General features: G+C 39.4%; 1 protein-coding gene across 7 annotated transcripts in view; it reads left to right on the top strand.

The window, feature by feature from the left end:
* The window catches only part of Fhod3 (formin homology 2 domain containing 3), a 430675-nt gene that overhangs the window by 298569 nt on the left and 110159 nt on the right, over positions 1-21947 (top strand). For 5 of the 7 annotated variants that reach the window (XM_070029308.1, XM_070029306.1, XM_070029303.1 and 2 more), the window contains exons 11-14: positions 7353-7442; positions 10149-10466; positions 10812-10886; positions 16861-16974. In XM_070029308.1, coding sequence (XP_069885409.1) covers positions 7353-7442; positions 10149-10466; positions 10812-10886; positions 16861-16974 — 597 coding nt within the window. The remainder of the gene's footprint in view (positions 1-7352; positions 7443-10148; positions 10467-10811; positions 10887-16860; positions 16975-21947) is intronic. The other 2 variants (XM_070029310.1, XM_070029309.1) reach the window with 1 other exon arrangement.

Below are 21947 nucleotides of genomic sequence, written 5' to 3'. Positions count from 1 at the left end.
CTGTAGTTAATTACTATATTAAAAGTTGATGATGCTGGGTGCCATTGTCTCATGCCTATAATCCTAGCAAATCAGGAGGCTAAGATCTGAGGATCATGGTTTGAAGCCAGCTTGGACAGAAAACTCTGTGAGACGCTTATCTCCAATTAGTCAACACAGAGCTGGAAGTAGAATTGTGGCTCAAGTGGTAAAGTGCTAGCCTTGAGCACAAAAGCTAAGAGACAGCACCCAGGCCTTGAACTGAAGCCCTATGACCAGAACACATACACAAAAGCAGTTGATGGTCCAATACATGGACAAAGGAATTGAACAATGTTGTTAACCTCAAGGAAATGCACTCATTAAACAGGAATGTTATCTTTAAAACAGAAAACATAAATAGTGACAAGGATTTGGAGGAAAGAGAAACCTTTATATACTGTTGCTAAGAGTATAGCTTAGTCTGGAGGTTTCTCAATAGAACTACTGAGAGAAAAAAAGAACTTTTTTATACGTTTTTTATTGTAAAAAAATACTTTACAGAGGGGTTACAGTTACATGAGCACGGTGATGAGTACATTACCTATCAAGCATTGTTGCCTCCTCCTTTGTTTTTCCCGTACCATTCCTTCCTTCCCCACCTTCCCAACTACACTCCCCCCCCTCGCCTAAATTATAAAGTTCATTTTCCAACATAGTGTCTTGTGCATCTCATTGTTAGAATGAGTCAACCTGTATCCCTATTTAAATATTTTGTTTTTTCCCTTCCCCTCCCCAAATTAGAAAAGTGTATATACAAGACCCAGGGCACTGACATCAAATACAATGAAAATAGGAGTTATGCTGTGGGGGAAGAACATACAAAGAAAACAAAAAAATCACATGGTACATTATAAATATGTTAGCAACAATGGGAAGAAAGAAAAAACCACTTGTGTCCCTATCTTGAGGTTCATTTCACTCAACTTTTTAGTACATGCTTCTGGACATATTCCCAAAGAAATTAAAGTCAGCCTATAATAGGGATATCTCCAAACCATTGTTTATTATGGGACTATTCAAGTCATAGAATCAGCCTCAGCAGTGCCCATTCCTGAGTTATTGAATAAAGGAAAGGGTGGCCAACATACACAGCACAGTATCAACCAGCCATAAAGAAGTTAGGCCATTTCCAAGTAAGACTGGAACTAGAGATCATCATGTTAAGTAAAATAAGCCAGACCTACAAAGACAAACAATGTATATTTGCTGTCACATATATGGTCTAGATTTTAAAAATTGCAAGTAAAAAGGGAAATATTGGGAAAGGGAATGAAACTGAGAGGAAGGGGACAAAGGTAAAAATGATCCAAGTACATAATATACATGTATAAAAATACCTTCATGCAAACCAAACCACTATTCTGCTTAGTTAATATATGTTAGTAAGAGAAAAGAAAGGAAGAAACTCCAAAGGGTGCTTGTGAGTCCAAAGCATATACAAAGGCAATTGGAAGTTCAAGAATCAAACTGAGACATGAATTTAGAAGATACTTCTGCATACTAAGACTCTGCTCAGTCTGACACCTCCTCGTGATGGTTACAATTTTTTCTTAAATACATGTGGTGTCAAGGACACTGCTCTTCCCATTGGTGAAAAACACAAGGCAGTATGCTGTATGATTAGTGAGTAGCCTTTTGGACCCTTTCTCAAATACTTGAGAACCCAGATGTTAAGACTTAAGATTTTCTTCTAGTTTTAGCAATTTTTATCTACATATGGAGATATATTGTAGGTGAGACAAGGCTAAACATGAAATTTAGTTATGATTTATGTATACCTTATACATCTAGCCTGAAGATCAGTTTGCACAATATTTTGAGTGCATCTGTGTTTTGGCTGTGACCTATCATATAAAGCCATGTGTGGAACTTTCTGCTTTTGGATATCAATGTTAGCACTCAAAAGTTTCAGCTTTGGGAGCATTTGATATTAACTTATATTGTTATTTAAAAGCAAATTTAACCTGAAAACACACATTATATAGTAATTACATGACATCTAGAAATTGGATAAAATGTCTAATGTCTGCAGAATTTCATTACTTCCCATGTAACAGACCACCAGAGCCGGAGGCTCCATTCTGTTGTGTGGGGTGAGATATGAGAATCCTTAGAACCCAAGGTGGGTTCTCTGGAGGCCACTGGCCTGGGACCATACTAGATGTCACTGTTGTTTCTAAAATTTCTTGGAGAATTGCAGTCAATCTCATTTATGTTTTTGCTCTGCTCTCTCAGATGTCCCAAGGATACTGGAATGAATTAAATCTTTTATTAACATAAAATCAAGGCACACACTAAAACAGGGAACCCCCTCATTAGTCATTAGTTACTACTGGATTAATTTGTTTTACATCTGAATAGATCTGCAACGTCAACTGTTAGTTGTGCTTTTTTTCCTGTGATAATGTCCATATTTTGCACAGTTAAAAAATTCCATTGAATTAAAGTACTCCATGTTTCAGCAGTAATGATGTACTAGATCTACTAATGCTTGATTCCAAAACAAAATAGTAAAATAGTGGCTTGTACATTTGAGGGGCTGGCCAGTAGTCCAGATTCTTGGTTCTATTGGGCTCCATAAACTGTATTTTCTGCTGCTTCAAAAATGTGCATGCTACAAGAACAATAAATACTTCCCTGTCTTAACTTTGGGTTCTCACCATGGAAACATCAAACCAACAGCTGGACTCTGTTAGATGCCTTTTCATTCACTTGGCTGGTACAAATCTTTTGAGGGAACTTTAATTTTTTTTGGTGGATAACAAACCTCTATTTTTAAATGACATCACTGCTTCACTTGGTCAGATATTTGTCGTAACTGATTAGGATCACTAATTGGAAATTTTCAATCTCATCTTGGGCCCTGGATAACTTAGAAACAGCCTTAAAGTTGAACAGAAATTATGAGTCACAGAAAGGCTAAGCTGAAACTATAGTTTAAACATTTGTTATTACAGACTGATGTAAGCAGAGCCCAAGGGAGCACTTGGCTATAAATCTAGCAGAATATTTCAATGACATATTTTTCATATAATTATGGATATTTCAATGACATATTTTTGTCTAATTATGACATAAGATGTATATACATTTCACAGAACTTAAATGGAGCATTTGAAATGTCTGCAAAATCCCACAATGTCAGTTCCTCTTTGACCTTCAGAACTTTGCTCTAATAATCCTGTAGATGCCTTTTCAGGCTACATAGGTCCTCAGATTGAACACTTTCAGGGTGATTATGTTTCTTCTTCCTCACAAGCTTGTAAACCCAACATTGAGAACCTTTTTATATCACTGTCCCTTGTACATAATAAGTATTCACTGAAACATTGGTTGGATAAAGGGAGATAGACTTCATACTTAGACTTGATTTACAAAAATTGTGTTTTATTATTTTTGAAGCATCCCAATTGTGTAGAATTGGATCAGACATCCTTGGCTAATGAAATGCCATCATTGATTGAAATAGAGTTCTGTTCTGGTTTATTGTTATTGTTGTAAGGTGAATCATCCCAGAAGCCACATTTTGCAATATGAAATATTGGAGTCTTTATAATACAGTTGACAGGCTGCAGGCAGCCAATTGTTATAAAGGCCTGTAGCCCCCAAATATACATAACACAGCTAGGAAAGATACTAAAGAGGAAGGAAATAACAAAATCAATAGCAACAAGGGCTGGGAAGTTGGCTTAGTGGTAGAGTGCTTGCCTTGCATGCTCAAGGCCCTGGTTTCGATTCCTCAGCACCACATAAGCAAAAAGAAAAAAGCTGGAAGTGGCGCTGTGGCTCAAGTGGTAGAGTGCTAGCCTTGAGCTGAAGAGCTGAGGGACAGTGCCCAGGCCCAGAGTTCAGGCCCCATGACCGGACCTAAAAAAAAAAAAGAAAAAAAAAAGCCAATTCAGCTTCAATGGAGAGCTGAATTGGGACGCCATGATGACTGGAGATGAGCCAGGAGATAGGACACAGGACACAGAATCACGGAGACAAACGTGGTATACCATGATGGTGGCTAGGCTGTTCTGGGTTGGTGCAGGGGGCAGATCCACAGCAAATTCCCAGTCCCAGGCACTAGAATGACAGATTAAATAACCTATCAGCCAAGTGCCAGCCACTGCCTCCAAGGATCTGGTCACACCCATTACCTGGGAGGCAGGTGATGGGCAGGGGGCTTTCTTCACCCATAATGAAGACAAGATGCCAGACCCTAACATCCACCATGTGGCCAATATGGTGCTGGCTAGACCTGACCTCCTTACTTCATTAAGTATTTATTAACATACAGGGCATCAATAAGATGATGGCCTAACCAAAACAGTATCACTTCCCACTCTCTCATTCACAGACCCAGTAACTATTATGTTTAAACGTGTGTATCACTGTCTTGCTGGGGTTTTGATTTTGTTTTATAGAGTTATTTTACACACACACACACACACACACACACACACACACACACACACACACACACACACACACACACACACACACACATGCACACACACACAACCAAATAATGTATTATACAACATTACCCTTTTGAAATTTATAAAATTCTGATCATCTCATATGTTTCTTCTCCAATGTACCGTCTCTCCTCACTGTGCTTCTGATGGTCTTCCTTGTTGTGTAAAATTGTAGTTCATTCATTTTCACTGCTTGGAGTTGACAACAATTGCTTTCTTCTTTGTGCTATTGGTGGGTATTTGAGATATTTCCAGCTTTGGTGATTATGCTGCTAAGAATATTCGTGGGCTTAATCTGACACATATGTACTTTTTAGTATCCTCATGGAAGGATTCTTGTCCTTAGCACTGTTGGCATTTTGAATGTAATTAGTCTTTATTGTGAGGACCAGCATGGGCATTGTAGGATGTTTGGTAACATCCTTGGTGTCTACCTACTATATTATAGCAACTTCTCTTCCATCCCGTTGTGACTTCTAAAATTGCTTAGGATGACCTAAAAATAGAAACACTTTTAGGATGTGATGCAAATGTTTAACTTTATAAGATAGAGTTACAATAGTTGGTATACTTACACACCTGACACGAGAGTATAAAAGGCAGTTGGTCTGTATTTCTTATGTTCTCTTCAAACATAGTATTTTCAATTTTTCCCAATGGATATGAATGGTGGTCTTAATTTATAACCCCCTTATTTACAGAGAAGAATAAGATTCATTTTTATGCAAGTTTATTGGTGGTGCTGTTTGCTAACTTTTATATGGTATGTTATCTTTAAAATATATTGTGCATACTTTGATAGTTTGTATCCATGAGATGTATTATAAATGTTTACTGTGAGTGTATTGCTCAACTTTCCCTCATCCCAATTTGCTTTGGTTCTAGAACATGCTGTAATATTGTTCTGAGAGTTTGCCTTGTGCTTTTGAAATAGCTCAGCAAAGGTCATTTGTGTTTTGAAGTCTAGGAGACAAGACATGAGCCTAAGACCCAAATTTGAGAAGTTAAATTGGTTTTGGTAGAAACTTTGCCCTGTTCAATTGGTTAGGTTGAAGGCCTTTGGGTTGTTTTTCCAATATGAAAAGGGTGGTCCCAAATCAGGAGTTACTTGTGGTAAAAAAAAAAAAAAAAAAAAAAAAAAGAAGAAGAAGAAAAGAAAAGAAAAAGAAAAAGAAAACACCTCTTAGTTCATAGCAAGCTTGTACCTGAGAATAGCTCCTTAGCAATAGAGGTATCTGACGCTCAGAAGCCAAACACCCAGAATTACTTAGCACAGATATAAACAACAGGAAGTCAGAGGTGGTATTATAAAAGAAGGTCAATGGGTTCCAGGAAAATGAGGGATTGAGAATCTCAAAAGTTACAATGCAGGTCATCTATGTGGACAGTGACTTAAGTCAGATGATGTCAAGGCTTAGTGGGCAAAATAGCTGTCAAAGTTTTTAGCTCCTGTTCATCTACCTGCAAAAGAAAAACCTATCTTAACAACAGCCAAAAGAAGCTGTGTATGCTTACATCTGTAATCTCAGATATTTTAAAGCAGAGATAAGAGGATCATGCCTAGAGGTCAACCTGAGTGAAAAAAAATGCAGAATTCTAACTCCACAAATAAGACAATCTTGGTGGCACACATCTGTAACCACAGCTACTCAGAAGGCAGAGGTAGAAGGATCATTACTCAAGGATGGCCCAGGCAAAAATGGTACAGATCTTACCTAGCTGTGAGTTCAAACCTTAATACCACCAAAACAGAATTAAGAAAAAAGAAGAGCAGATGAATGAATTTATCATCTCTGTGAGTTAGCTTTTTATTGTCATGACAAATACCTGAGAGAAACAATTTAAAAAGAGGAAAGATTTAGCTCTCAGTTTGAACTTTTAGTCCATTGTTTCTGGGCCTGTGCTCAGATAGCACATCATTATGTAAGAGGATGGTGGAGCAGAGCCACTCCCTTTCTGGTGTCCAGGAAACAGTAGAAGGGACAGGGGACAACGTAAGTCTTTCCCAGGTATGTCCTTAGTGACCTATTTCCTACAACAATGCCCACTGTCTATTTCCCACCACTTCAGAATAATGCCATCATATTCTGAATCCATCAAGGGATTAATCATTGACTAATCAGCTATCAACTTTTTAGCTAAAAATCTGCCAGCTAGCAGCTAAGCCCCTATATGTGTACCATGAGGTTGATGCCAGATTGGTCTTTTGGTGGTTTCTGATTGAAAGAGTTACAGTGACAGTGGGCAAACTTAGTGGTTGTCTTAGCAGCTGGTTATCACCAAGAACATATTCTGGATGATTCTTTGTGTGAGTACATGAAAGAAGATCTACCAAGGCCAGCAACTTCTCTGAATCACATGCAATAAGTCAGTGTAGTGACCTCCAACCAACTTAACAACAAAATATGGTCTCTTCTAGGTTTGATATCTCCTTAACATTTAAGGTACCATACGATTGTTTGCTGTCTTCTAATGGATTGAAAGTGTTCTATTGCTGGGCACTGGTGGGTTACATCTATTAATTCCAGCTGAGATCTGAGCATCACAGTTTGAAGTCAGCCCAGGCAGGAAAGTCTGTGAGATTCTTATCTCCAATTAACCACCCAAAAAATGTGAGCTGTGTCTCAAGTGGTAGAGCACCAGTCTTGAGAAAAAACAAACAAACAAAAATCAACCACAAAAACAAAGAGACAATGCCCAGGCTCTGATTTCAAGTCCCAGTACCAGCACAAGAAGCAAAAAGAGTACACCTTTCCATTTCAGCCACATGTGGTTTTCTTTTGTGCTTCATCTTCCTGTTTGTCTAATGTTCATCTTACTTTTCCATCTTGTCTCCGTGTGCATTTCTGTTTTGCTTGCCTGTCTCAGGGATGAGGAGGAGGAAGAGGAAGAGCCAATCACGGAGCCCAATTCAGAGGAGGAGAGAGAGGACGAGGCCCAATGTCAGGGCAAGGACAGGTACCGAGGGCTGAACCCTCCCAGGCTCAAGCCCAAAGCCTGAGGCTCCTTTTCAAAGGATGGTTTGCTACCACCACCTTTGCATAACTGCACTTCTCACCAGCTCATAGGGACAAACTTTCACTTTGTGCACAGAGCCACAGAATGACTAGTTTTTAGAAATAACTGAGCACATTTTCCCTTGAGAATGGTATTTTTTATTCACATCCTGCCTACTAACCACACTTTATGAAAAAATTACCCAATTGATTTTCTGCCTATTATTCTCTCCTTCAATCAGGGCTTTGCATCAGAAAGATTGATGGAGACTATAATGGCTCACTTCTGTTGATATTTTAAGCCTTTCAGCATTGTAGTAAAGACTTGCTGGTGCCCTTCTAATTTTGCTAATACATGGTTATGCAAAAATGTGTGGGTAACTCCTAGGTTAATGATCCAAATGTTCCAAATGGATAGGAACTTTTCCCATATAGCAGAGGGAAAATTTCTTGTATTGACGTTTGTACCCAAACAAACCTATAGGGCAGCAGCCTTTTGGGAAGTTTGTTCTTATGTAATCAACCCAGCAGAGAGCATTCTTATCTTCAGCAGTGTTAACATGCATAGGTACCTTGCACATATTTTTAAATTTTGTAGGTTTTGTTCCCCCCAAATAAGTTCTTTCTAAAAATAAAAAGTACTCATGGGTACTTTATTTGTTAATATGCCAAAATAATTTAAACTTGGATGTGTTCCTTACCTTTGCAAATTAATGCTCTTTTGGTGTTTTGTTGTTGATTTTTACAAATAAGCAAAGTAGGAAAGTTTTTGGATGGCTTTCAGTACCTCTTTCTCTTACCAATTTTGAAGTTGACACAGCACTTGTTGACAGCCAGGGCTGTCTTTAACCATGAAATTATTTGACACTCTGAGTCTCTCTTTAGTCCAAATGGTCTTAGAATCCTCTATGAACTGACAGGTGATTCCCCCCCCCCACATATATGTAGAGAAAGGAAAGGAATGAGCTGATCGTGGAGCATTAGCCATACATTTCAGAATGAAAGGGAAAAAACAAAAACAGCCCCTTGCTGTGTTGATGTACCAGGCTTGCAGACAGTGATTGGTTAATTAGGGTACTTTGGGAAGGGAGAAAATTTGGATGCCAGTCCCACCTCAGTCCTACTGTAAATATAGGAAAGTATGTAGACTCTTAATACCCTTGTATGCTCCCTTAGTTGATGAATGTGCTCATCCCATCCAATACGTAAATCCTTAAATCCTCCTGTGGTCATATGGCTCAGTACCTTTAAGACCAGGTGGAAAAATCTGGCTAAAAAAGTCAACCTTCAGAGGAATCCCTATGGACCGTGTGCTTTCTGCACCTTAGATTGTTACTTATACAGGTAGATAAAGAATCCTTAGGCCATGAAGAGTCTGATTGCATGAATTAGTACTGGAAAGTATTATTCCTAAAGACTAGTTAGGCATTTTAGTTTTAAGAAATAAAGGTGTGCATATTAAATACCAGAACTTAATCTTGACAATACCCAGGTTTTCATTAACCTTGATCCAGAAGTTGTTGGCTCTTTAATATAAACCTGTGAAACCATGACGTGGCAGGAAGTATTGGTGCTTGCTTCTGCATGGAGAGTGGCCTCGCTGCTCCCCCATCTCCTGGCTTCTGCTGCTTCAATGCTTCAGTGTCTTACTCTCTCAGAAAGCAGTGTGTTCCTGCTATTGCCTATAGGTGGAGCTCTCAAAGGAAGTAGCTCACTTCCCATGTCCACATGGATATGGCTGGAAGGGAGGCTGTGATTTTGAAAAATGCAAAGTTTAACATTGGTTTTAAGTTTACAAAGGTATGTGTTAAAATACTCAAATATCAAAGTCCTTTGAAGATGGAAAGTTTTTCCTTTAAGAATAATTTAATTGATGCAATTGGATAGACAAGGTATATACAATTATGTGATTATATATATATTGTATATTGATCATCACAATTAGATAGATAAATTACCACCACCTACAGTTACTATTTGTAGGAGTAGGGTGTGTGTGTGTGTGTGTGTGTGTGAGAGAGAGAGAGAGAGAGAGAGAGAGAGCGAGAGAGAGAGAGAGAGAGAGAGGAGATGATGATGATGATGATGATGATGATGATGATGATGATGATGATGATGATGATGATGATGATGATGATGACAATGATGATGATGGTGATGATTATTGATAGCTGTAACTGTTGACCTGTCTAAAGGAGCTTAAATGTTGAAGGCTTAGTAATTGGATCTGAACAGAATGTAAGCAACATTCTTTGGTGTCCTGTCACCTTCCTTTTGGCTCTGCTTTCCTTTCTGGCATTTCTTCTTTTCTTGTATCTGTCCATGCTTTTAAGAACAGCTTTGAAAGCAGTTAGTAAAGAATATACAGAAGAGCCTGAAGGTCAGGGTAAATGCCCTCCTTGGCCTCTATATGCCCACAGGCCAGATTCCACCTGGGAGATGCTTCCTAGTCTAACCCCAGAGATACGCAAAGCTGGTGGGCCAAGTCTGACTGGGCAAACCAAAACTTTTGGTGATGGAATTGGATATTGAAGCTTAAAAGATTCATCTGGAGTAGAAGTTAGTGACTGTCATATAGTGAATTTGATATATATCTCTCTCTCCTAACTTTGCTTTCTCTCTCCCAAATACTTGTCTTCCTTTCCTCCCCTCCGTCTTGGACCCACAGCAAAGCCAGCTCTCCCTCCAAGCAGAGCCCCCATGGGAAGTACGCTGATCCAGAGAGCTCTGGGCTCCCAGCCATCTCAAGTGCCACCTCACATGGAAGGCAGCTTCCAGGCAGGCCTGAGGCCACCCAATCTACTCTTCTGCCACCCTCCAGCCCTGCTGTGGCCAATCTGTCCTCTTCCACCATGCCCAAAGCATCCCCCACTATAAACAAGCTGCCCTATGTACCTCACAGTCCATTTCACCTCTTCTCTTATGACTTTGAAGACTCTCCTTTATCCACCAAGGACAAGGAAGCAGAGCCCCAGAAGGAAAACAGGTAGATTGCCTCACATTGAGGCCTGTGTGAGACTAACCTGGAGTGAGTGCAGCACATTAACTCCTCTTCTGCCATCTTTGTGTCGATTCAGGCAGAGCCCAAACTAACTCCATGTATCAATGGGGACTAGTGTTTACATGAACTTCAGAAGAAAACTACCACTTGTGGGAACAGATAGCTGCTTAACGGGTACTTAGCCATAAGGTTTTTTGGAAACACGGTCTGCCAAAATGTATACATCTCACCTATCCGTCCAGCATGTAGTCTTTCTACCTTCCAAATATAGACAATTGCTTGGGTCTTCTTCCATGCAGCATGGCCATTGTATTTCTTCTTTTTTCACAGTTTTCCTGACTCTGTCTCTCTGAGCACACACACTGCCTCTGAGCCTCAAAGTTTGCGGTCTTTCTCTTCCCAGAGGTGGGTATCTTGTCCTTATTTTCCCTTTTCTCTAGCTTTCTGCTCTGTTTTCTATTATATGCATTTTTAGCTTCTTTCTTTTGTCCTTCCATTTTATTTTATTTTATTTTTAATATTTTGGGTTATCCTGGGGTTGGAACCTAGATTCTTATACTTGTGGAACAGGTGTTTTACCACACCTCCATTTTTCTTCTCAAAGATTATTGCTCAGGAATGATAAACAATGGCAGTTCAAGCCACTTTAGGGAGGATTAAACTAATTACATTATGTGTCATAATAATAAATTGTATTGGCTATTATTTTTTTTAATTTTTTTATTGTAAAGATACTATACAGAGGGTTACAGTTACATGAGTGAGGTAATGAGTACACTTCCTCTTGAACATTGTTACCCCCTCCATTGTTTTCCCCCTACCATCCCCTCCCTCCCTCCCTTCCCCAAGGTTCTTTTTTTTTTTTTTTTTTTGATTGTGATTAAGTGATTACTTAATTTCCGGAAATTCACAGTATTGTGGAATAATGATGCTCATTTAAAGTCACAAGTTCATTCTAACTTTCCTGGAGCAAATTGTCTATCACAGTCTGTAATATATAACGGTGCTCATATGTTATATACCATATATGTGATCAGCAGCATGGGGATATTTAGTAGTGGTTCAACCAGATGAGTGGGAGTTCTTTGTTTCTTAAGTCCTGTTAGTTTTGTCATATCACCTAACATTTTGGATTCATCATCCACTTATCAGGGAGACCATGTACTGTTTGTCTCTTCGTTCTTGGCTTACCTCGCTCAACATGATTCCTTCTTGTATTGGCTATTATTATAGAGTAGATGAAGGTGTACACATCCAAATGTAGCAGAGAAAGTGTAATCAGTGCTTGTCTGTCACATGACTGTCCTTTGTTCTTGCCTAAGTTGGGAACTCTTTGCTGCAGTGGAGAACAGGAACAGAAGGTCAATAGATTTTCAGTGATCTGTGTTCCCAGTTGTAGATCATTCTAATGTCTACCTCATCATAGAATAATAGCTAATATTTCTTGAACATTTTTATGAGCCAGACTCTGTAGTTTCCATAAAGTTGGAAAACAGCCATTAAGAAGTAGACTGTCCAGGTTGGAGGCATGGTTCAGTTGGTAGAGTGTCAGCCTATCAGCAAAGAATCAGGTACCAAGTTTAAGTCCTGGTCTTAGAACAAACAAACAAACAAAAAAGGAAGCAGCCTCTTTTTCTAGCCCATAATTATAGCAAGGAACTGAGGTACAGAGAGGATAAGTAGGCCAAAGTCATTGAGCTGTTGAGTGGAGGTTTCAATCCCAGGCAGCCTGCCTCTGAGTCAGGCCCTCACTTGTGCATTGGTCAGGTGCTCAAGCCTCCCTGCCTGGGGACTTTAGGCAGGTCCTTGTAAGTGTGAAGCATTTGCCAGAGCCTGTGTTTGTGAGACCCTGAGTCTTGGTGCCTGACGTGAAGCTGGGCCTTGTTTCAAATGAAACCTTATAAAACTTAAGCCTAGACAGTAGCGTGCTCTCATCATGAAGATGACCAGTCTCTATGAATATCAGACCTTCCTTTTAATAGATTGAAGGATTAATCTAGGATTAATCTGAGCTTGTCGATCATTTTCACTTACATACAACTTAAAAAGAAACGCCCAGAGCTTTAAAGTTTTGTTTTAAATCATAAATCTGAGGAATTGTATAGGATATAATTTGTCTATTGTATGTGTACTTGTTTTTATTGACTTTTGGGGCTTCACATTTGATTTTGTTATGAGAACAGGTATAACGAAGTCAATCAGTCATCAGTCAAATGAGATCTATTTTCTGTTAGGAAGAAAAATCTGGTTTCATGTTTCAATTTATTATTATTTTCAGTGGTAGTAGGATTTGAACTCATGGCCTTAAAGTTGCTAGGCCACTGCTGTCCCACTTGAGCCACACACACAGCCTTTTTTTCCCCTGCTTTAAGTTACTTTAATTTTTGTTACTTTTTGTTCACGTTGGCCATGGACTATTCCTCTACATGTCTTGAATCATAGTTGTGAGCTATCACAGCCTTTTGTTTATTGACATAGCAACTTGTTCCCTAGGCTGACCTCTGAATGTGATCCTCCTGATTTCTACCTCCCAAGTAGCTAGGACTGTAGGTATGTGCCCCTAGTGCCTGACATGTTTGAATTTAAATGCGCATGTTCATAAGCATTCCTTGGACAATAATCTCACTGTGGAGTCTGATTCTCAGGTGGGGGCAGGGCAGGTGGATTGGCATTAGGTGAAAAGCTTTGTGCTGAATTTGACCCTGGATGATTAAAACACTATCTTCTGCTTCCTCAGGGTGTCTTTAGGAATTTCCTTGGAAGTGATGATTTTCCAGCCTTATTCCCTTGCTTGGTACCCTGGTAGCTTCATAAGGCAACACCCTACATTGTTTCAGCCTGCTTGAGGGTTTCCTTCTTTCTAAAAACAAAGAGCTAGTGTGAGAGGAGGGATAGGAGGAGAAGGAAGATTCCAGTGAAATAGCTCAGGCAGACCCCATCTGAAGAACAAAGCACACTAAAGATCACAGAGCTCAGAATCTGCTTCCTCTTGCTTTTAAAACAGCTTTGAGCTGTGTCTCAAGACTATAGGTTCTTATGGATCTTGCTCAAGTTTAAAATCCTGGAACTGTGATCTTTCATATTAATTGAATAGGCCAAATCTAACAAGACTTCCACCCTCTGAAGTGGTATTGTGTGCAAGTTAGGAGCTACACCTTGGATTACAAGCATAAGCTCTTAGCCAGGCCCCAGTGGCTCATGCCTATAATCCTAGCTACTCAAGAAGATATCTGAGGATGGAAATTCAAAGCCTGAGCAGGAAAGTCTGTGGGGGCTCTTATCTCTAATTAACCAGCAAAAGCCAGATGTGGAGCTGTGGTTCAATGGTAGAGAATAACCTTGAGTGCAAAAGCTAAGGGATAGTGTCATGCCCTGAGTTAAAGCCCCAATACCAGGGTGGACAGGGAAGGAGGGAAGGAAAATAATTAGGTCTTGCAAACTCATCTTTCCTATTATGATGTTGCTCCCTGACAGTCTAGATTTTCTGGTGAGAGCCTCAGCCTTCGGAGAGGCTTTCCTAGTTCCAGTTTCCTTCCCCTTGGTCTCCAGGCCTGGAGGACTGGAATTAGTGGAAACATGTAAATTACCTATACATTGTGGAAATACAGCTACATGTTTGTGAATGAGGAATGACTTAAGACTTAACTGAGGCACAGTTTTATCATTCGGCAGGAATTTCAATCCTACAAAAATATTGTTGCTACCTATTGAATTTTCTGGTGTTCACTCATGGTGGTTTTCATGGGTATGTGTGACCACCAATTTGACGACTCAGTGGTTTAATGCAATTAAATGGGTTATAATGGAGACCAACCTATTAGTCATTAAAACAAACCCTACCCCACTCACACATAAAAATGCTGAACAGTAAATTATATGATTCAATGTGCTTGGCTGAAACTGAGAGGCAAAACTGGGCAGATGATGGAACATTTGAATTAATTGCTTGGCCGTTAGAAAAACCAAAGGAGGGAAAACACATTATTCTTGTTTTATTTCCATAACGTCATTTAAGCATAATTTTAGCAAAGTGATCCTGTTAAAAATCCTCTGAGGATGTCCACTTGTGGTTGGAAGAGGCCTTTGCAGCTTCTGGAGTCACATAGGATCTAAGTGCCTGGCAGCTATGCAGAGTGGCAGCATCCAGTCCTCTTCACTGAGACCTCTAGGCATCCTTCGTGGCTCCTCCTTCCTCCCTTGTGGGGAATTTGCTGCCCTGACCTATCACTCTGTCTTCATTGCATGTTAACATCCCTTCCCTTCTCTCTTCTGGTTTCATTTCTTTATTTTGCCAGTCTTGAGGCTTGAAATCAGGGCCTGGGCAATGTCCTGGTGCTTCTTTTGCTCAAGTCTGGCACTCTACCACTTGAACCACAGTTCCACTTCTGGCTTTTTCTGTTTATGTGGTACTGAGGAATCAAACTCAGGGCTTCATGCATGCTAGGCAAGCACTCTACCACTAGGTCACATTCCCAGCCTGCTGTTTTCTTTTTATGGTCCTTCTATCTTTTGCTTTTCTACCTTCTCCATCACCTGTTGTTTGCAAATCGTTATGAAAAAAAAATCAACCCAACATGTACTTGGAGAAGTTGTTAACCTGCTGGACTTATAGAGTATTGGGTTTGCTTGCTTGATTTTGTTTGTTTTTAACAGAAGAGAACGTAAGTCTTCAGAAACCAAGAACTATGAAGGTGGCATTTTAACAGGACAGTAGGACAAAATTGTGTGGTCTTGCGTTACTCTGTCTAGTGAAGTACTTACTACTGAGCACTTGTCTCATAGGTGATAAATAAAAAAGTAAGAGGTACACCAGCCATTCTGTAATCTTGTAATCTCAGCACTAGAGACTCTGGGCTTGTGAGTTCAAGACCAAGCTGGGCTACACAATTGTAGGAAGAGCAAACTCAGACTCTAAAGAGACAGAGGGAGAGACAGACAGATAGCAACAACCATGGTGCAGAGTCACCAACTTGGGATGACTTGAGAAATATAAATATTTTACTCGCCACTATTATAACACTATTATTGAAAGCTGAAATTTCATGTCTGTGTTCCACTTTGTAAAACAGATGGTCTATTTTTACTCTTTGTACATAGTCTTTTGCTTTTGAGATAACTTTACAATTATGACCATATGCTATACCATAGTGTATCATGACGTTTTATATTATCTCCGTCAACTTTTTCTGTGGTACCATTTATAAAATTGGTAATGACTTTTTAAAATGGTTTTAATAAGATAGCCCATTGGTGAAACATAGATACTACTTTGTTAACCATTTCTTTGTTACCTTGATGGGAGAGTTACCAGGTTTTCACTATGAGCCAAGTAATATTCTAATATTTTTACATGTACCATTTTCAGCACACAGAGAATCAAAGGGTTATTTCCTTATGCTAGCATCCCAATAGCAGACTTAATCTTCACAGGATATACAAATTTTGAAGTACAATTGCTTCCTATAAGGGTTAGTACCAATTTCTGTTGATGGGATTTGGACTGGATTCCTCACATGCAGGAAAGTCTTTGTGCACCTTTACCATAGTGACACATCCTAATACAGTGCATCTATTAGGGAAGAGCCAGTCCTGCTCTGTGCCTGGGTAGATTACAGGGCAAACCCTCCTGAATCTCATTATTTGTAACTACTCATAAGTGCCTGGAACTGTATGAGGGTTTCAGATGAAGATTGATTTCCTGGTACTCTGAGTGATGACAGCTGCACACAAATAGGTGAAGGGTATCTATTTTGCAAACAGGAAGAGAAGCTCAGATTTTATAAATGTGAAATGTTTCTCTAACCAAGCAAATGCTATTTTCTATAGACCTTTGCTAGAATGAATCCTAATTGTGCCATCACAGTGGTAAGGAAAAACCATTCGTTCCAGTGAAAATGTTTTGGATTCTTAATTTATATTAGTGATTAATTTTAATATATATTTTAAATTATAGCCACAGTGGCCATTTTCTTTAATACTTTTCTTATAACTCTTTCTGCCTAATGGCTTTAGATGGGAAAACTTCTTTAAGAAGACATGATCAGTGCGCAGTGGTCAGTAACTCTCTATCAGAATAATCACTTGCAGTAGTAGCCTTGTCAGAATTATCTTTCTTTTTTTATTTAATTTTTTCATTGTGAAAATACATACAGAGCGGTTACAATTACATGGGCAAGATAATGAGTACATTTCTTATCAAGCATTGTTGCCTCCTCCTTTGTTTCCCCTTCCCATCCCGTCCCATCTCCCCCCACTCCGGTGACCCTCCTCCCCCCCTTCTTGCAAAAATTAAAACAGTTTTTTTCAATCTTATTACTCAATCTTACTGATATGTACTATTTCTGTCTTGTCTCTAATTGAAACCTCTATACTTTTTTAGATACAGCAGCCTCAGCAACAACTCTTTTCCCTCCTCAAGACCCTCATCTGGACTGAGTGTGTCCCCCACAACCACATCATCTCTCTTACCTCCACAGGAGGCCAGGACAGATAGGTGAGTTCTGGGGTATGGAAATAACTCAAGTAAGGTGACTCTGTTTGGAAAGTGTAGCTAAAGAAAAAGTCTATTATAGGTGTAGATATTGTCCTATCTACCTACATTTGTTGGAAAATATCACAATTTCTTCTAAAATATTTGAGTGTGAATGTTTTGAGTCATCCCTTAAAATGGTTCTTAGTGGTCTGTGAGTTCTACAATTTGTCTTAAAAACCTCAGTTTTCACCTTTGAACACCTAAGTCTATGTTAACCAGAAGGTAGTGGCCCATGAAGGTGCTATGTAATTAATCCAGGACCTACCAGAAGAGAAAAGAATTCTATGGGTACATGGAAGGAATTTAACTTGGCAAAAGTATTAGACCACCAGAAATTCACTGATTACTACTTCTAGAAGCCAGTGATTGCACAAGGATGTGTTTACAAGAGTAAGGTAAGAACTGTAATTTTAGAACAATTAAAAACAGTTACCCTTACATGGCAAGAGTGTTGAATTAGAGGAGATTGTTTGGGGTTCCAACTCTCTCACTTGGAAGTTATTTAATCCCTGAGGGAAAATTCCAGTTTCACCAACCTTTCGTAGAGGGTCATTCTTGTGAACAAATAAAATTGTTCAGATGAAGGCCACTGTATACACTGGAGAGCGGCGTGGAGGCAATGGCTGGAGAAGCTCCTGATTCACAGGGAATCTAGATGTGAGCAACTTACAGGGATCACTTGCCTTGAGTCCCAAATTTAAAAAAAACCAAACTGGCCTGTGTTCCATATCCAGATCTTCTTTTGTGTATTCTCAAGTGAGTTTTGCTGATCACTGCTAGTGATAGGGGGTTTGTCCAGGTTACAGAAGAGCCAGAACCTTACAAACTCTGGGAAGGAGGCTGTCCAGTGTGGCCTGCTGAACCATATGCATTATTAGTGTCTCTAAGGTAGTGTATAAATCAAGCAACTAACTCTGAACTTCTGCAGAACAGTGAGCCCCCGAAATGGAAGCACTCAGGCAAGTTAGGTCTTAGCAATAAGGAAACCAGTTGACTATCTTGAGGATTCCCTTACTTGACTCTGTCCATTAGCCTTGGCTATGTAAAGAGATTAGATATAGTTCTCTGTAGTGTTGCACAAGAATGACACTATAAGAATGACACTTGTTATACATGAGATTTGGGAGGAAGATTGGAGTCTGACTGATATTGCATGTATCACATCTGCTAAACTATCATTTCTTCTGAGCTTAGAACCAGGCTCCATTCATTCTTGCATATACTACCGTAACTGGGGCCTGGCCACAGTAGAAATGTGCTGAAAGATCCAGTGAAATAGGCACTTGCTAGATGGGAATAGTTAGGAGGACCATGAAGTGAGGAAGTTACAAGGACAGGAGATTCAGATGATCTCCATGTTTACTGAGGCTCTAGGCTTTGGGTATCTTCCTCCCATGTCCTAAAGTGGAAGTTCTAATCTCTACCTACCTCAAAACCCCTGGAAATCCAGGCTCTTAGAAGATACTGCTCATACTTCTTTCCATTCTTAGACTGGCTGAAGTCTCCCTGCTGGTCATGGTGGTGGTGGTGGTATTTACCTGAAAGAGTGAGACTAAATAGCAGAATAACAACCTAAACAGAAGGTTATACTTTATCCTGAAACCATGGGACTGGTTATACGTTGAGATCAGGAGGGGGTGAACCGCTCTTCCCTGTCAACAGCAGAGATTGAGCCAGTGGGTTGAAACTGTAGGAACAGAAGTTGTCTGGGAGCTTCTAGGCTTGACTGGAGAATGGGACTGAAGGAATCAGAGAGAATGAGGTTTCAGGTCTTTGTGGATGTTAGAGACAGGAACTAAGATATGCTGGAAACAAACTATAGGTAGAGAAGTTGATCCAGATGCATGCAAGGTCCCAGAAGCCTGTGTGAAACCTGGGAGATGTTCTATTGGTGCAGGGCAGTGTGAGCATTCCTTGAATTGAAGCACTGAGGTTTACATTACTCTGAGAACCTGCACACTGAGACCCAGTTAAAGGACAGCCAATTTTCTGGACGTTTGTTCTTTTTTTCTAGATTACTGTTATCATAGGAACTTACTTATCTTTGCATCTGTAATCAGCTGGTCAGTAGTTTCAAAGTGTTTATTACTTCCTTTACCTTTGCCTGTGTTTTTGACCATCATTGCTTACAGGCTTTGAAAACCCATGTGGTGAATCACTAGAAATACTACATGTATGACATTAGTCCCAGGAAGCCAGTGGGCCTGCTGACTACCACTTCTTCCTGTCACCTTGTTAATGTGTTTTATAAATCAGTGGGCTCCTCAACTCCAAGTCACTTTTTTTACAACATTGCCCAAGAATGTCAGTTGAGCTCATGATACTACATACTTTTATGCGATTTTTACTTTTTCATTTTTAACCAGAGTTCATTAGATGTTATTTACAATATAGCTCTACATATGTAAGTGTTTTTTCTTTACCTGTTAAGATGTATGGCTATCCAAGCATGGTAGTATATGACTGTAATCCCAGTTATTTAACTGGTGGCTTGTTAGTGCCAGTCCAGTTGGAGAAAGGTTAGTGAGACTATGACTCAAAAAACAAATACAAATGAAAAAGGATGATTACTGTGGCTCTAGATGGAGGGCACTTGCCTAGCATGCATGAGGTCCTGGGTTCAAGCCCTACTAACCCAAATGCACAAGGCAATTTAGGACTATGTGAGTAAGATGTATTGTTGAGATGTTTTATATGAACATATATTACAAAGACAGAAAGGAAAAGTCTTAGGAAAGATATGAAATAATTGTCAATTATAGTTGCTTTTTGGCAAAGAAAACCCATATCTTCTGTCATCATATTCCTACCTAGTAAGTAGCGTGCCACAACCCCATGTACCAGTAAAACTCTAGACCTCCACTGCCATGATTTCTAAACAAGAGTCACTTCTCTGAAGTCTGGGAAAATACAGCCAGTGAAAACACCCTCCAGGCCCCTTAGACCACTTTGGAAAGGCAACTGGTCATCATGAGCTTAGAGTTTTTCATTTTCTCCCAAGCATGTTAAAATGTTGGATGTTAATAAAACTTGGAAAGATAAATTGAGAGGAAGTGTTGAAGACAAAAAAAAACTATAAAAAAAATTAAGTCAAGACAAGGATATTAAAATGGATCCATCTCCAGTTATGTTACAGCTTCATTTAAAGGGCCCTATTTTAGAAGCAGAATGTAGCATTAACTTTCATGAAATTGGAGCTTAAATCGTGCCAAAACAAAACAAGAAAACCAAAACTATTTACAAAGACCCTCGGGGATACAAAATGCAACTGTTTCATAAAAGCAGAGACTTGAAAGAAAATGCTTCAATTTTGAAAATGTACTTTCTGAGCAGAGAAGTCCTAAATATTTTCTTTTAGAAAGACAACAAAATTACAGGAATATTTGAGCCATTTGTTTCAAGTATTGAAATGAAACAAATAAACAAGCAAACAATAACCACACCATAAGAGAGACTTTGGCTTTGAGTCTTGTGAAAGGCAAAGCACATTCTCTCCCCAAACCTACTGTGAAGTCTCCATCTTGTGGACCTTGTCAGAAATGGCTGCTGGAGGCTTTGGTGGTGGATATGGATTTGTGAGAAAACAGTGGGGCCAAGGGCTGATGATGGTGCCTTAAGGCAGTCAGTCAGGGACTAGGGAGTCCTCGGAGAAAGGAGCTTGTCCTGAACTGCTCAGTTGGGAGGACATGGGAGGGTCCTTGGGTTCAGACTTTAGGGAGGATCTCTTTGTGGACATGATAAGCTAACATCTGCAGGACTGGTGTTATCTCCTTCCACTTATAGCATAAAATACACTCACCTGCCTATTTAATATATTAACGTTCAGAGACCTTGGAAGACATTAAAAATGACCTGGCCCTCAGAATTTATCCCAGCAAGGGTTTTCCTTCCTCTGAAAATAGGATAAGCCCAGTAATGATATTACCCCTGGGGAGCAATAATGGATAATAAGAGACATGATAAAGGATGCTACTTTTTGTAGTGTGTGTGGTCAGAGCATTCCACATGAAATTATAAAAAAAAAGCCTAACAGGTTTTTACATATGAAACACCTTGTTAATTGTAGGCATGTTGGGTTATAGACTTCTTACATATCTTGTGTGACTGTAACTTCATACCCATGGAATGATAATTCCTCATCTCTCCCTACCTCTGATTCCTTGATAACCACTGTTTTACTGTCTGCTTCTGTGTCTCCGACATTTTACATGCCTCCTATCACTGGAATCATTTATTTCACCTAGCATAATACCCATGCTTATTATCACAAAGGATAATGTTTCCCTTTTTTAAATTTTATTTTATTGTAAAGATGCTGTACAGAGGGGTTACAGTTACATGAGTAAAGCAATGAGTACATTTCTTGTTGAGCATTGTTACTCCTTCCCTTGTTGTTCTCCTACTATCCCTTACCTCCCCCATCTCTTTCACTCCTCCCCATCCCTGAAGTTGTAAAGTTCATTTCCAACATACTGTCTTGTGTGTATCATTGTTGCAATGGGCCACCCTATGTCCTTGTTTCAGCATTTTGTTATTCCCCTTTTCCTCTCCAAATTAGACAAATGTACATACAAGACACAGGGTACCAAAATCAAGTACAGTGACAACAGGGGATATACCACAGGGGGAAGCACATACAAAGGAAACAAAAAAATTATATCGTACGTTTAAAATGGGATATTTTCTTTTTTTTTAAAAAAAAGGCTAAATAGTATTTCATTTCTTATGCTACACTTATACACTATATGATGATTTAGGTTGTATCTCGAGTTTTGTAAATAATGCTGAAATGAACACAGTATACAGATCTCTCTAAGATCTTGATTTCAATTCTTTTTGAATACTAAGAAGTGGGATTTACTAGATTATACAAAAAGAGATTCAGGGCTGGGATGTAGCTCAGTGGCAAAATGCTTGCCTAGCAAATGCAACAT

The sequence above is a fragment of the Dipodomys merriami genome, unplaced genomic scaffold, assembly GCF_024711535.1.
Source record: "Dipodomys merriami isolate MVZ:Mamm:240054 unplaced genomic scaffold, mDipMer1.0.p SCAF_2, whole genome shotgun sequence".
Classification (NCBI taxonomy): domain Eukaryota; kingdom Metazoa; phylum Chordata; class Mammalia; order Rodentia; family Heteromyidae; genus Dipodomys; species Dipodomys merriami.
Note: the sequence above shows the minus strand (reverse complement) of the source record. Positions and strands in the feature narration are given on the sequence as shown.